This window comes from Melozone crissalis, unplaced genomic scaffold, assembly GCF_028551555.1.
Source record: "Melozone crissalis strain CALT ecotype California unplaced genomic scaffold, PUWL_Pcris_2 ptg000002l_1, whole genome shotgun sequence".
In the NCBI taxonomy this organism is placed as follows: domain Eukaryota; kingdom Metazoa; phylum Chordata; class Aves; order Passeriformes; family Passerellidae; genus Melozone; species Melozone crissalis.
The window spans coordinates 11,355,017-11,370,548 of NW_026535780.1; the positions used below are offsets into that span (position 1 = coordinate 11,355,017).

Sequence of the window (15,532 nt, forward strand, 5' to 3'; positions counted from 1 at the left end):
AACATGTGTCTTTTCCTGAGATGGGGAAAGAGCTGCTGTGGAGCTCTGTCCTTCCAGGAGCCCGAGGTGCCGCAGCCACAGCCGCTCCCTGCCGGAGGCAGTGCCACTGTCTCGCTTTGCTGTGATCCATCACACCTCAAGCCTGGGATTTTGCTGCAGGACCTGGCATTGTGCTTACACATGTATCCCCAGCAAAGAAAAGGTGTTTAAAGTGAGAGAGTTGCTCCTGTGCTGTAGCTAACTTTAGTCTGAAAAATGACATCTCCAGCTGAAGTAGTGACCTAAGCACAGGACCAGAGATGAGCACGAGTTGTCACCACAGCTTGATGTTTGGCCAAATAATTTTACTCGTTTGGGCAAGAAAAAATGTTTTTTTCAAGAATCCATCAGCTAATGAGGGAGTTAGAAGGAGCACCAGATTATGCATGCAGTCATCTTTTTCTAAAGGTATCTTTTTTGTTTACAGTGTTATCAGCAATTCCAAAATGCTGCAATTCAGTAGATACTTTCACAAGAGATCAGCTGGCCTTGTGAGTTGTTTGCCCTTTCCATGCCCCTTCTTCCCAGCAACTTTCAGCTTACATTTGTTTTCACAACAATACTATCAGCTACTATTTTTGCAAATTTAAAATACCAAGCCACTTAGGGTACTGCCTTTTTTCCTTTGTATGCCAGAAAGTCCCCTCTCTAAATTGTTCCCTGTGGGCTTGATGTTACTTTGAAATACTGCTGGTGGAGGTCCCTGGTATCAGATAGATGGTGGTTTCTAACATTTTTGGTGGTTAAATGACTTGTTGCACTTCAAATACTCTAAAATGAAATATCTGAATATATTTTTCTACTGCTATTATTTGACCTACTAGCATTGTGACTAATTTCCCCCCCATGTGTGTTTCTTTACAGGCTCAGTGCTGAGCTGATCTTCATTACCTTAAAATATTTGGTAGAAGAAAGAAAAGATGAAAAAAGGGAATGAAAGTGTGTGTCACACCTAGTTGATTTGTGTCTTTGGGTGAAAATAAAGGTCAGTGTTGGCAGTAATTCTGCTCTTAGTGATCTTCGGTTTTCCTAAATGAGAGCCAAAAAGCCGTAATTTCAGCAAAGCCTGTCCTAAGGGACTGACAAGGAAGAGAGCCCACAGAACAGCCTGTAATAAAGGTGTGTTCTGAACCAGAGATGGTACAAACAGCCTTGCAATTGTAACTGCTCTCAGTTCTGGAGTTTCCAGCAGCTGGCCAGAGCTTCCAGGTGAAGTCCAGCTGCAAGAATTTCTGTGCAATTTCTGGGCACCCACAATATGCAGAACTGGAGCCCCACAGATCCCCCTGTTAGGGAAAGGGTTCATCATTTTTCCTGGAGATACCACAGTGTTAAAAACTGCATCATTGATGTATGTTTCACAGCTTTATTTGCTCTAAATGCATTTCATGTGCAATTACTGGGGGAGGGGAGCAATTGTGGGCAAAGTCCATCCTGGATTTCTGCATTTTGTTTGCAATGTGTTCATTGAGCAGTGCTTTCCCTCTGCTGTGACTCACTTTCTGCAGGCTACTTGTCTAAGGCAATAAGAAGACATAGAAGCTAAATTTAATAGCAATTTCCACTAGTCCTCTCCAGCAGTGCAACAGCTGTATGGGAAACGAGGCACTGCAGGACCAACAGTTTGGTTGTTTCCCATGTGGAGCAGCGTCCATATGGAAAAACAGAGCAAGGCCAGAAAAAACCTGTGAGTTGTGAGGGTCACTGAAGGGCAGCCTGAAGCCCTGGGTCTTCAGTCTTCAGTACAGCTTTTTTTTTATTATTATTCTTTTAATTTGTTTCTCTTTGTTCTTGCTAGACAGCAATGTTGTAGTAAGTCAGCTCAGTTTATTCACTGTTGTTGCCAAAAAGGTTTTAAATGGTGTCCTAGAGGAGTTGCCACCAGTATTGCCTGGTCCTGCCCAGCCCTGAAAACTGCAGTAGGAAAGTTTTAACCTAGAGAAGTAACAAATCCACTGTGGTCTCTGTGGCCTGGTTTCATCATAAGTAGCAATTAAGCAACAAGCATAACAGTGGCCAGGGCAAGTTAATGAGTTCTCAGAAAAACTGATAAAACTGAAAAAAGGGTGTAGAAGGAGGCATAGGAACCTCACCATGCCCAGCCTGGGACCCTGCTGGCTGTTTCTCCAGTTAGAGCAGTAGATTGGTGATACCACCCTTTGCCATGGCTTTTGTACTCACAGACCAGCAAGGCCCAACCTCAGTGCTTGAGCTACATGGCTGAGTGAAGCAGTTCAGACACATCATCACATCACTACTGGAAATGTGTCAGCTTGCCTGGGACGTTCACTGCTTTAGGATTCTTTCTAGCCCTTGATCACTTTCGTCCTTCCATCTTTCCAGAAAGCTTTTTTGTTCTTTTCTTTTCAGCAGCTTTCTGGACAAACCCAAGGGTGTACTCATTCTGCTCATCATTTATCCTACTAGACAAAAAATAATTGCAAAACCCATTAATAGCTGAACACATCTGTGTGCAGTGCACCCTTTTGGCAATAACAACTTTATTGGCTTTTGTGAGGCCTGAGGGGGATGGATTATGGCCATGTTAATATGTCTTGCCAGGGGCTTGAAAGGTTGCACTGTCTTAAGGTAGAGCAGGCAAATGAACCCTCTTTTGGGGGATGCATCTTCTGTCTGTCCTAAGAACACCTAAGAAGCTTTTGACTTCTATTAACAATGAAAAGTTCACTCTCTTTGATTTCCACAATGCATCCCTCACCTCCCTACTCAATTTTTGTTGTGTCAAACTAGAACTAGAACTTACTGTCATCATTGTAAGTTATGCTAGAGTTCATCAGAGCTTTTTTTGTTTGCAGTTCACAGTAGTGATAACCTCTGTTGCCCCAAACCATGAAATTCTATTTGTACTACCCTCCCAGTAATCATGGACAATATCCCCTTCTGTGTGACATCATGCAAAGAAGATGGAAGATGGTTTCTGCTGTAAAGACCTTTTAATCTAAATAAAAGGTAAGAGACAAGGACACAGTGAGACAATGTCAGCAAATAAAGAGCTGCTCTTCTTTCATGAGTGTGTTTAGGGATGAGCATATGTTATGACAATCCAACAAGAAACTAATCTTCCCTCAAGGTATGAATATTTCACAATGTCTGGAAGAACCCACTTAATTCAGGAGCCACCCCATCCTTTGAGGAATGCTGCCTGTGGGTCTTACGTGGCCTCTTCATTACAGGCAGCTCTTTTGCTTTGAGGAGAGAACTACTCTGTCTTCTGCTTTTTTCCAAAGGCAGCTGCTTTCCAGTACATTTTAATAAAGCCGTGTGAGCTGCATTATTCCTGGCCAATGTGTGTGGGTAGTGCCTACAAGACAGGGCCCTAGTTGCTGACTGAAGTTTCTTGTTTCTGCTGTGAGTGCTTGATGGTCTCTGCAGCCTTTGTGGTGTGTCTGTGCTGGCATAAGACCCACGTGGCCAGGACCCATGGAGGCTATCACAATACAAACAACAACATCAGTAATTAAAGAAACACTGGAGGAGGATTCTTCTGAATTAATTTTGCTTCAGAGTAGACAGGGAAATGGGGAGAAGAAGGGCATTAGACAAACTCTCTCTTCCATGCTGCATTTTCTTTTCCTGGCCAGAAGATCCAGGCAATAGGACAGTGTGGAAAAGCCCTGCCTGTTGCTGGAGCTGTGTTCACAGCCTGGGCTGTCTCTGGGCACCCTGACTGCAAGATGAAGCACTGGCTCACCCAGTGTGCCCTGCTCACCCAGGGTGAAGCTGGGTCACAGCCCCTCACACTGGCACGCTCGTGTGAGCAGCCACAATGGCTCTGCTGATGCACACAACTTGCCTGGAGGCCACAACCCACTGGGGCCACTTTCACTGGTGCATGTTCATGTGCTGAGCTGGTGGAGTAAGACCTTGGCTGCCTTTAGGGACAGAGTCATCTAGAGCTTCTTTTTATCCCTGAAGCTGCCTACACAGAGCATCTGCAGCAGCACAGGCTCTTGAAGGGCTCCTACACCTGAGCTCCCTCAAAGCTGCCTCTTCAGGGATGATGTTTTCTCCTCTGTGAAGCCAGGGCCAACAGCATCAAGGTAAATCATCCCATGCAAACTCGGGCAAACAGCTTTACTTAAGCTTAGTGAGAATTTGTATTCTGGCCGCTACATGGATTACTTGGATCTTGGGGGAGAAATTGAGCAAAACTCCGGTGCTGACAAGGCAGAGGGATTTCTTAAAGTTGCATTTTTTCATTTCTGTAAGTAATATATGAGGAGCTTTTTAAATGTTTTGAAGGCAGGCAGGGAAGAGCCAGGGAAAGAAGAAATGAAGAAAAGAGGCAAAACTTTGCCCATGACTTACTGAAAACACAAGTCAGCTGCTAGGCCCCCTGTGTGGCACTCTGGAATTGTGGTTCTCCTATCACTGTTCACCAGACAAAGGCATTGCAACACAGAGCCTTTTGTAGACCATGTTGGTACCCTCAGAAGAAATGATGGTCAAAACCCCCAGCCCTGGAGGACTCTGCAACCCAAGCTGGCAGCCAACCAGCTGCTGTGGGATTTGCCCCTGGGAATGCCTTGTTTTTTCTATTTTCCTTTGAGCTGTGGCCACATTTCACTTTGATTACTCATGTTCCTTTTTTTGGATTTTCTTCTTTTTGATTTGTGCTTATTTGTCTTTCTGGATTGTTGTGCCTTGTTCATCAGATGGGTGTGCTGCAGCATGACCTGCAGTCCTGGAGCAGGGGGAAAGGGAATGTGTGTCCAGTGTATGTGAGGAGCACTACAGGTGCTGAAACTGTTCCTGCCTCCAGTCTGACCCCCATGTGCTTTGCCTGCCTCTCTGCAGGCAGGAGGAAGCCAGCTGGTTTTGATGTGCATATACAAGTGACTGTCCTCACCTACCTTGAAACTTTTAACAGAAAGACTGAAGCATGCCAAGTAAACTCCTGATTCTCTCAAGACTTAATTGCTGAACACTTTCCTCTGTGCTGGAGGGCTTGTTTGCCAAACAGCAAGTTTACAAGCAAAAGAAATGATCAAATCCAACTACCAAAGTTGAGTTTCTACCCTGACACTTATGCCAGGTCATGCTACATCCAGTCACAGCTCTGCTGGTATGGAAGAGTATTTTAAGAACATAAAAAGAAAAAAAACCCTAACAAACGCAAACCACATGTTTTACATGTCTTCTAGAAGAAAATCTTTCAAATCATCTATACAAGCACTACTTTGGCCTCAAGAGGTGTTTTGGTATAAACAAATTCATTAGTCCATTTTGCAGGCTAAGGAAGTACTTTTCAGCTCACCTTCTCCAAACCTGAGTGGTGCTTAGATGGGACACAATGGACCTTCATGGATGGACAGACTGGAGAGAGGAAACAGCAGAGCACAGCAGTACCCCTGAAACACAGCCCAGCACAGCAGTACCCCTAAACCACAGCACACTGTGCATAGCAGTACCCCAAAAACACAGCCCAGCACAGCAATACCCCTAAATCACAGCCCAGCACAGCAGTACCCCTAAACCACAGCCCAGCACAGCAGCACCCCTAAACCACAGAACTCTGTGCACAGCAGCACCGGGAGGCAGAGCAGGCAGCCGGGGCACACAGAGCTCTCCGCCGTGCCTGAGTCTCGGCATCCTCAGGGAGGTCCGGGATCAGTGCTCGCTTTGCTGCGTCCCCGTTTCCCACGGCACACTGTAGGGTCTTCTGGGAAAGCCTGTCGTGGAAAGCCTGAAATTTCACAGAATCACAGACTTTTTAGGGTTGGAAAGGAGCTCTGGAAATCATCTAGTCCAACCCCCTGCCAAGGCAGGGTCACCTAGAGTAGGTTCTTCTGTTTTGAGACAGATGTGAAAATGGGAAAGTTACCAAAGCACATTCCCACCCCCTCTATGCACAGCCACCAGGACGAGATGCTAACAGCGTACCGCCACAATCACGCGGTTAATGTACCAAGGCGCGGGGCTGTAGCTGAGCTCGTTGCAGGAAGCGCTTCCCTTTCGGCGAGCGGTAACCGAGCTCCTCCCCCTGCGCCGAGCGGGGCCGGCGGCAGCGGCGGCGGCGGCGATGGAGCCGGTGCTGGGCCCGGAGTTCGAGGATTCCCTGTTCGCGCCCAGCCGGGAGCGCCGGGAGGGCGGCGGGGACGGGGCTGCGTGCGGAGCCAGGCACTGCGAGCCCGGCGTGAGGAGACGGGGCGGCGGGAGGGCGGGTGGTGACGGCTCTGTGTGTGTGCTCTGTGTGTGCGTGCTCTGTGTGCCCTCAGTGGTTCCGTGGCCCCTGACACCCCCTCATGGCTCTGTGTGTGCTCTGTGTGTCCGCAGTGGTTCCGTTGCCCCTGAGGGCTCTGTGTGCTCTATGTGTGTTCTGTTTGTGCCCGCAGCGGTTCCGTGGTCCCTCATGGCTCTCTGTGCGCCCGGAGTGGTTCCGTGGCCCCTCACGGCTCTGTGTGTGCTCTGTGCGCCCGCAGTGGTTCCGCGGCCCCTCACAGCTCTCTGTGTGTTCTGTTTGTGCCCGCAGTGGTTCCACAGCGCGGCTGACGCCGGGGAAGACGCCGGCGGGATCACGAGCAGCAAGTTCCGGGCGGACTGGGCGTTCCGGCGGCGGGACTTCGAGGTATTTGCAGGGCTCTCAGGGGCCGGGGAAGTTGTGGGGACACAGGGTGGGGCGGTCCTGCAGTCCCCGATGCGCTGCGCCAGGGTGAACGTGCATTATGTACCGCGGCCTGCGGGTCTGGCGGCCGTGCCGCGGTTAATCCCGCTCCAGGTTCGTGCTGACCAGGCAGCCCCGGGCAGGGCCGGGCCGCGGAGCGGATCTGCGTTCTGCCACGACCCGTCCGGCAGTCAGCCTGCGGCGAACCGGGCAGGAGCGCGGCGCTGTCCCGGAACTGATCGCAGGCAGGCGGGCGCAGCGCAGCAGCTCCGCCGGAGCAGAGCGGTGTCAGGCCGTGCTCGGAGTCGGGCGTGTGGGTGTCTGATCACCGGCAATAATGCCGTGTCCCACGAAGGCTCTCAGATCGCTGGCACCGCGTGGCTGCGGCTCACCTTTCTCAGAGCTCCCCCCGCTGTCAGAGCAAAGCTGCGGTGGCCCTCGGGCTCCTGCCGGTCGCGGAGCTGCCTCTGCGTGCCCTGTGCCACGTCCTGTGCCAGGTCCCTGCCGCCCCCACTCCCCCCGGAGGGCCGCTGTACCTGTGCCCTTGTCCTTACTTCTGCCCGCTCGCCCCGGAGGGCCGCTGTACCTCTGCCCGTGTCTGTCCCTTTGCTCGCTCCCCCCGGAGGGTCCCTGTAGCTCTGCCCGTTCTGTTCCTGCCCGCAGTGGTTCCAGACCCCTCCTCTATGTATGCCCTGAGCCGCATTCCTCACCAGCGGTGCTCTCCTGCCTTCTGCAGTCCTAGGTGCAGGATCTAACCTTTCATTACCTTGTTTCCTCGTTGAAATCAACATCTCCAGGCCTTGTTTCAGGTGTTGCCTTTCTTCCAGCCTGTGGATTGCATTCCAGGCTCCCTGATTTCAAAGCCCTCCAGCTGACTTCTGACTCTACTCCTTTTGCCTCGCCCATTGGATTTGTAGATCTTTTTGTACCTCAGTTGGCAGTGATCCTAATGTTATTTCAGCACTACTGCAGCCCTGTGTATACCTGACAGATATTTTCTAGTCTCAGCTGAGATGCCCTAAAGGGATTCATAAAAGGATGCTGATAGCAGAGCTGCCTCAGGCTGTGGTCAGACTAGCTGCTAAACAGATCAGACCATTGCTTCCTAACTCTTTTCTGTTGCAGTGATTCATGTTAGAAATATTTTCAGTTTTATTGCTAACCTAGATCACTGGTGGAACAAGAACCGGAGCTTGACTGCGCATAAAATTACTGATTTGGAAGCATTGATCTTAGGGGGCTGGAAATACACAAATAGGGATAGTAATCTCTTTTCTCATCATCAGTTTTTTACTTCAGGATAGGCCACTTGATAGGAAATGTGAAGGACAGCAGTGAGCTAAGCTGTGCCTGTTTTAGGATATAGATGACTGTAGAATCTGCTTGGGATTCACAATGCCTGAACCTTAGCAGGTTCTATCCCTTTGTCACATAACAAGGCAAACAGGGCTGTCCTCAGCCCTGTGATCCATTCTCACCAGTGGCTGCTGCATGCATTGGGCAGAGGGGAGCTCCCTCTTTTGCTTAAGAATGGATGTGAGCTCAGCATCAGGAAAGAAAAATATTCCAGCCGTTTTGCTAGGAAGTATTTAGGGTATTTAGAAGCTCTTTCTGTTAGAACCATTAAAGTTTGCAAGGAATAATTAAATACTCATTTTGAGAGAGGGGAGAATGAGCACTGCTCTTTAGTCTTCTCTCTAAGCACTTACACAAAGGGAGAGAAATCAAGATTCCAGACTTAGCTTCACTGAATACTTAATTTAATGTATTTAAATGTTAATTGGAGTCCTGGTGAGTGCCCTGAGCATTAAGCTGCAGAAGTATTGCTCATTCTTGCCTTTTTCCTTAGCCCAATTAATATTTATTTCAAGTACATTAAAACCAGCCTACAGGAACAATGGAGATTCACCTTCCTTGTGGTATTCTCTGATTTACTGATTATTTGAGGTGAGGTCCTCGCAGGTTCAGACCTTCCCATGGAGAATGTCATGGTGTTGAAAGAAGGCCCCACAGATTTAGGATGAGCACTCAGATCACTGAGCTGGGGGAAAGGATGCCTTGTGTCACTTATTACCCAGGGCAGCAGATGATCCCTTCTGGATCAGGGGTGGTGGGAGAGAGGTGGACAAGAGGATTCCCAGCTGTGTGGTGAATCCTGCCTGCCCTGAGTCAGGCCTGAGGCTGCTCATCCCCATCTGGCCTTGGCTCTGTGCTGCTAGGGCCTTGTCTGGCTCACACAGGTGGTGCCTGAGTCTGGAGAAATGCAAATGTGGACTTCAGGTTCTGAGTTCCCTTTGTGACTGTATTCCTAAAGAAAATGTGCTGTCAGGCTTGCTTTTAAATGCAAATCTCCCCTGTTTTGTTGGCTTTTCTTCCTGTCCCGCCCCTAGAGAGCCCTGTGTGAGTACTCCCACTGCCTGCTGCTCTTACCTGCCAGCAACATTGCAATGAGGCGCGATGTCCAGGAGGGCCGGGCTCGCTGCTTATCTCGCCTGGGGAGGCACAAGGAGGCTCTGGATATTGCAGAAAAAATGGTAAATAGTGCAGTCTTTCTTTTAGGCTTTGAACGTGAAAACATTGCCAGTAGTTCTTTTATACAAACCATTTTCTGGAAAAATAATTTTCATGTGTATAATCCTTCAGGATGTTCATGCTCAGAGTATTTGGTAAACAGAGGGTAACTGTCACTGCAGATATAATCACTCTTTAGAAACTGGAACACCCTGTACCACAATGAGCTCCCTGTGCAGGGAAACTGGTAGTCCTGGAAGGGACTAAATATCATGCTCTGCCAGGCAGAATTAATGCAATGTAATAGGAATTATAAAAAAGGGAATAAATGAGTGCTTAAATCTTTCCACTATACAAGTGACAGTTCAAAACTCCCTTTTATTTCCATATACTTGCTGCCAAACTGCCACCAAGAAGAGTATCTAACAACAAATTGAGTTTTTCCCACAAAGGAAAAAGTCCAGAGGCTCTGAACTCTGCTAGAATATTACTGATGATTTTTATTTTATGTAAACGATATTTATGCTGCAAAGAAAGGCAGCTGTAGAGCACTCTGAAGGCACATAAACAAATGACAGCATTTAGGACCTTGTTGCCTCTCAGACTGGGACAAGGCACCTGGAGGGAATGCTGTCAGCTTGACTGTGCAAGATCTGTATCCCATTGTATCATTTCAAATTAAAAGCACCGTTTTGTACAGTTTAAAAATTACCTTGTGTATATTTGGGTGTCATTATTCAGGGAGACATTTTCTTAGGCTCTGAAGCATGATTCTGTTCTTCTCCTGGTTTTAATCTGTGATCTTTGCTTCTAGAGAAACAGCGCCACTAACACAGATCACTTAACCACGGTTCTCAACCTGCAGCTTTCCATTTACCAGCGGCTGGAAAACGTAGAAAAAAAGATGATGTGTGTGCAACAACTGATCTGCTTACATCCTTTCAATCCCTGGTTCTGGAAGTTACTTGCTGAAGCTTATATGAGCCTTCTACAGAATTTGTCTCCATTGGTCATTCCAGAAGCAAGCCTAAATCAGTCTCAAGAGGTTTGTGTAAGTAATGGCAGTTCCCAGACATCGACTGGCAGAGAGATTAATCTGCAGCCTCACAGATCAGAGGGCCAGCAGGACGGCCCTTGGCTCAGCCCTGCTGCAGAAACAAAGGGGGAGAATGCAGTGACTTGTCCCAGCAGCCAAGCAGTGAAAGAATTCCTCTGCACTTCAGGAGAACTGGAATGGACAGACAGAGAGAAATATGCAGGCTCCAAGGCCTGGAAGCAGAGCATGTTAAAGAAAATTGGGATAAAAGCATGTGCCTCGTTTATCAGAGCAAGGTAACTCTGTGTGTTCTTAGAGTAATGTTAATTTCTCTCAGTCAAGAACAATGTAAAGCATATTTTTCCCGGTTTTTGTTTTCAGTTTGCATTTTCAATTTAAATGTTTGTTTCAACACTAACTTAGAAGCACCCTACTGTTGCTTCAGATCTAAAATGCAAAATCTGCTTGGTGTGGTGGCTGTGAAGAGGCTGAATCTGAGTGGAAAGAGTAAACCAGTGTCATGCACAGTTGACAAGTAAAGAGTTTTTTAATGAGCTTATAAATCTCTTCAAGTAATTATATACAAAGGGTCTGTTCTTCAACAAATGCTCCTGCTAGACCATTGCTGTTCCCTGGTCTGGTGTTAAAGATGCAGAAGCAGAAGTGCCCAAAGGGAAGGCATAGCCAGTCTTCCTTCTGTGAGTACCACCTGTCTTATTTGCTTGAAGCCTCATGCTTGAGTGAAAATGTATTTTATAATGATACCCCAATCTGCATAATGGATGAGGCTGGAAAATGAACTCTGTGACAACTGATTGACAGGGCTGCATTAAAATGTTCTTTCCTTTTCTTTTCCCTCTTCCTAAAACTCTTGCGTGCAGCAAAAATCCCCAAAACAGAATCTTTCAAGGAGATAATTAGGAACTGGTTTTGTTAAAATACTCTTGGATGTTTTTTCCCCCTCTTGCCTCACAGTAATCTATCAGTCACTGAATGTTTTTAAAGGCATCTTATGATGTCCAGAAATGTTTGCAGAGAACACTTTATAACTGCCCTGCTGGGACAAGATTTAAGAAATGAAATAAGCCCAAATAGCAGCTTTTAACTGTACTCCAGACTAAGAGATGAAGACTTTAATTGTGACTTGGAAGAAGTTCATTGATTTAGCTCTGATACCGAATATTGAAGGTGCATTTATATTAATAATTTGTGTAGCTTGTTTCAGTGTGTGTGGTTCAGAATGAGATAGTTCTACATGGTGGCATTTCCTTGCTTGGCTGCACAGTTTCACAGAGTGTTACTGTGCTTTGTATTTGCAGATACACAGGATAAGCTTCTCCCCTGCCCAGGGCTTATGCAGGTTGTCTAATATTTTCAGGTCTGTTGGATTTTAAGGGGGACCTAGATTTGTATAAATGTATCTGCAGGATAAATTGCATCTGGAAAAGGGATGTTAGCACTGATTTTTGTAGGAAATAAGGTTCTCTGTTGATGCATCATGAATAATTGACTCTCATAGTTTTGAAAAAAAATTAGAGTATTTTTTTGCTTAATTTTCTTTGAAACTTCTTTTTTTTTTTAATACTACATTGATGCAAATTTTGAAACAAAAATACTTTATAAATTAAAAATATGTTCCATTTTTGCTTGGAACCAACACACCATCTGAAAATTCAGTGAAGTTTTAACTGAGAAAATCACATTTGTAAATTTTGATGTTTATAGTGTTCAAATGAAAGTTTTCATCTCAGATCTTGAATCTTTCCCTTAAAAATGCACACCATTATTATAACACCAGCTTCACTTAACTTCAGTAAATGGGATAAAAAAGTTTGTTGTTTTTCTTTTTTGCATAAAGCTTGAATTAAACACATTTTCAGCAACAACACTGCTAAATTCTAATGGTCCCTTGGTTAAATGTTGTGGAATGACAGAATTCCAGGTTGGAAGGGACCTCAAGGGTCATCCTTTCCTGGCAAAAGCATGATCTAGGCAGGATGGCCCAGCACCCAGTCTAGCTGAATCTTAAAAATGTCCAACACTGGGAAATGCACAACTTTCTTGAGGAGATTATTCCAATGACTGATCTCATTGTAGAATACTTTCCTCTTGTGCCCAGTTGGAATCTGCCCAGAATTAACATTTTTACCTACTGTCCTTCATCTTCTCCATGTGGTTCCCTGTATAAAGGGAGTCTCCATCTTTTTGTAGCTGCCCTTTAAATACTGAAACATGGTGAGGAGGTCTTCCCTAAGCCTTCTTTTCTCAAGTCTGGCCAAACCCAGTTCTCTCAGCCTGTTCCAAATGGCAGGCTTCCCAGGCCTTTGATCACCTTTGTGGCCCTGCTCTAGACCCTGATAAATTCTCTAAAACTGATTTTTATCTCTGCAATAATGCTCATTGTGAATTTCAGTGAGTTCACAGGAGATAGTGCAATATGTCTCAGAGTTCCTGAAATGTAAAATAAGCATAAGACCTTTATATATGTCTGAGAGTGGATTTGAGACAAGATACCTGGGTATTTCCTCTGCTGACCTGTTTTGCAGTCCTTGTCTGAGGTGGGCTCTGGCACTGCCACCATTCTTGCTGGTCCAGCAGTTGGTGACAGGACCCTGTGTGACATAAACCCCTCTTGTGGGCAGAGTGTGTAACCTTCAGCAGGTCATGGTTGTGACTTCTGGGGCACTGCCTGGAACATAAAACAGGTGAATGCTTTTAGAAAATAATCCAGGATTGGCCTGGGTGGGGAGGATGTTTGATATTTGCCCAAACCCTCACATTTGTAGCTTTTCAGGTTCCATAGGCACAAATGTGCTGCTGTCTTGTAAGGACATGATGCCTCACAGGTGCCAGGCTCACTTTGGAATGGTGTGATGAATATAACAGAAATGTTATAAAAATGTTATAACAGAAATGTTTGCATAGAGCAACCAGAGCTATTGGCACATTGTTTTTCAAAAATACTTCTCAGTAGTTCTATAGCACAGATACACACTATCCATGGTAGACTGATACACATGTATTGACTTCTTTGCAGCAGGCAAAAGTCAGGAAGAAGAGCTGTTTTAAAGTGTTAATTAAAGTATTAACCATTTTGGTTGTTTTTAGGTCTGCTGACTTACTCTTTTTCCAGCTGTGCCAATTTTTAACTGTCTTTCTCATTGCAGGCTTTTACTTCAGCTTACCCAGTCACAACAGCTGTCCTTTGTGCTAGAGAATAACAGAAAATGTCAGAAAGAAATTGATGACAAAGTGGCTCTCCTTGGTTTCGATGAAAACTCCTTGCAATTGATGACCAAAGTAAGAGGATGTTTCATTGTGTGCAGGGTCTGAGTTCTCTGTGTGGGCTGTTGAGCTCAAAGCATGACACTCCCCTGAGCTCACTAAGAGTGCCAGCAATACAGGAATGAGCTGGGGCAGCTGCAGGCAGGGTGTTACCTGAGCTGACAGAGGTGCCTGTGCTGCCCTGGCCTGTGTCACACAGGTGGGTCTCTGATGTGCTGAGATTCTCCTTTCAGGAATGTGCAGTGTTGCTCAGTTTCTCACTGGACTTGTATTTGCAGATGCATCAGCACTGTGCATTTCCTGGGAGTTACATTTTATCTCAGGAGTTTTTCATGCCCCAAAGTGAATCACTAGTTTGAAATGGAAGTGCAGATTACTTTGATGGCCACAGCAGTATTAAACACTTGCATAAAAAGTACTAAGTATTTCCAGAAAAATCCAGAGACTTTCTTTTGCATTTCTTTGTTTTGTTTAATGTACTACTTTTAAAAAAATAACAGAGGAGAGCAATATTGCATTTAATCTCTTCACAGAGATTTAACATTTTTAGTGCTATTTAAAGAGCTTCTGACTTTTATCGTAAAGATCAAAATAAAGCCAGCTAGATTCTTTCTAACTTTGCTGTCAGCATTACAGCTTTAGGCTGGTGACAGCCAAGCCACGGCTGGGCTGCAGGCAGTCAGGGATGGCATCCATGAGAGGGCAGCAGCACACAGGCTAGCTCAGGGTTGGGAGAGGCTGGAAAACGAAACTTCTCTCTTTGCTTCCCGTGCTCGGGCATGCCCCAGGAGCAGCTCAGTGTTGATGCTGATGCAAGGTGAGCACTGAATGCAGAGCTGCTTGAGATTTCTGCTGCTGTTCAGAGTGAAACCCCCCTGTGCAAGTGCAGCCTGAGCTGGAGGGGTTGTGCAGGGCTGAGCTTTGGTCTCAGCTCTCCCTGAACACAGAACGCCAAGGCAGGCACCTTCACCATGGCTTGGAAACTTCTCCAGGATGGTGGGTGGTTCATGTGGCAAGGCCTTTGCCTGTAAAGATCTCTTATTAATGCCATGTTTGATATGATAATACCATGTTAGGTATTTCTCTGCAAGTTATTTCTTGATTCCCTTCTTTCTTACTCTTTTTGCAGGCTATGGGGCAGGATCTTATACCAGAAAAACTAAAAGAGGACTTTCAGGGTGAGGTAAAATGCATAGGCCCTTCAGCACTGTCATCACTGGTAACTGCTTCAGTCATGGAATTTGAAATCAAATGGTTTGGTAATCTCCAAGATGACTTATGTCACTTCGATGGACAATTTTATTCAGACATTTATCTCCCACCTTTGGTAACATAGACATTTTGTTGTATTTATTCTTGTATCTCCAAATTATTATGGCATGATACATGCAATAAAGTTCATTTTACATTTTTTAAGAATTCCTACCATATTTCTTTTTAGATATAAATCTCTGTATTTAAACTCTTAATCTTTCATCCTTTTCTTTGTTCACTGATTTATTTGTATTTAAAATTATAAGGAACACAGTGTAAAATCAAGATTTCAGAGGTAGCTTTCCATCATAATCCTCACCAATTTGTGCTTGAAGTGTGTGTGATTGTTTGGAGGCCTGCAATGCTGGTGGGATGGAAGCTTCCTTTCTCATGTCCAATTTGAAAGTTTTTTGGTATCAAATTTGATGTTGTTGCATTTAGAGCCATGGAATCAGCTTTCTTAAGTAATTATTTTAGTATTTCTTAATTAACGTTATAGTGATTTCCTGTTCAGAGACAGATTGCTAGAAATCTCAAATATATTTATGCTAAGAAATAACATTAATTCCATATCTTTTAGGAAGGAAATCTAAGTCATAAATATTTAACTTAAAACTAGGAGATTTTCTCCTTTTGAAGCCAAGTGTTTGTTGCAGGCATCAAACACGCCATAGTCTTGTGTTCAGTGCTTAGACAAGGAGAAAAACTGACAAGGTTGTTTATATGTACTGAGGAGTGTTTAGTCAGATCATATCCTTTGTAAAAGCCTGCAAGGAGGATCT

The 15,532-nt window shown here is 45.4% G+C and overlaps 1 protein-coding gene across 2 annotated transcripts; it reads left to right on the forward strand.

Annotated features, from left to right (window-relative positions):
* The first annotated feature begins 5,664 nt into the window (after nucleotides 1-5,664).
* Nucleotides 5,665-14,934, forward strand: CUNH8orf76 (chromosome unknown C8orf76 homolog). 2 transcript variants are annotated; one of them, XM_054290864.1, is made up of 6 exons: nucleotides 5,665-6,196; nucleotides 6,533-6,628; nucleotides 9,055-9,198; nucleotides 10,041-10,507; nucleotides 13,379-13,511; nucleotides 14,626-14,934. In XM_054290864.1, the coding sequence occupies exons 1-6, from the start codon at nucleotides 6,083-6,085 to the stop codon at nucleotides 14,830-14,832; spliced, it is 1,161 nt and encodes a 386-aa protein (XP_054146839.1). In that variant the 5' UTR covers nucleotides 5,665-6,082; the 3' UTR covers nucleotides 14,833-14,934. The 2 variants fall into 2 exon arrangements, with proteins under 2 accessions (XP_054146839.1, XP_054146760.1); XM_054290785.1 differs by having other exon boundaries at nucleotides 9,990-10,507; nucleotides 14,626-14,932.
* Nucleotides 14,935-15,532: the final 598 nt, after the last annotated feature.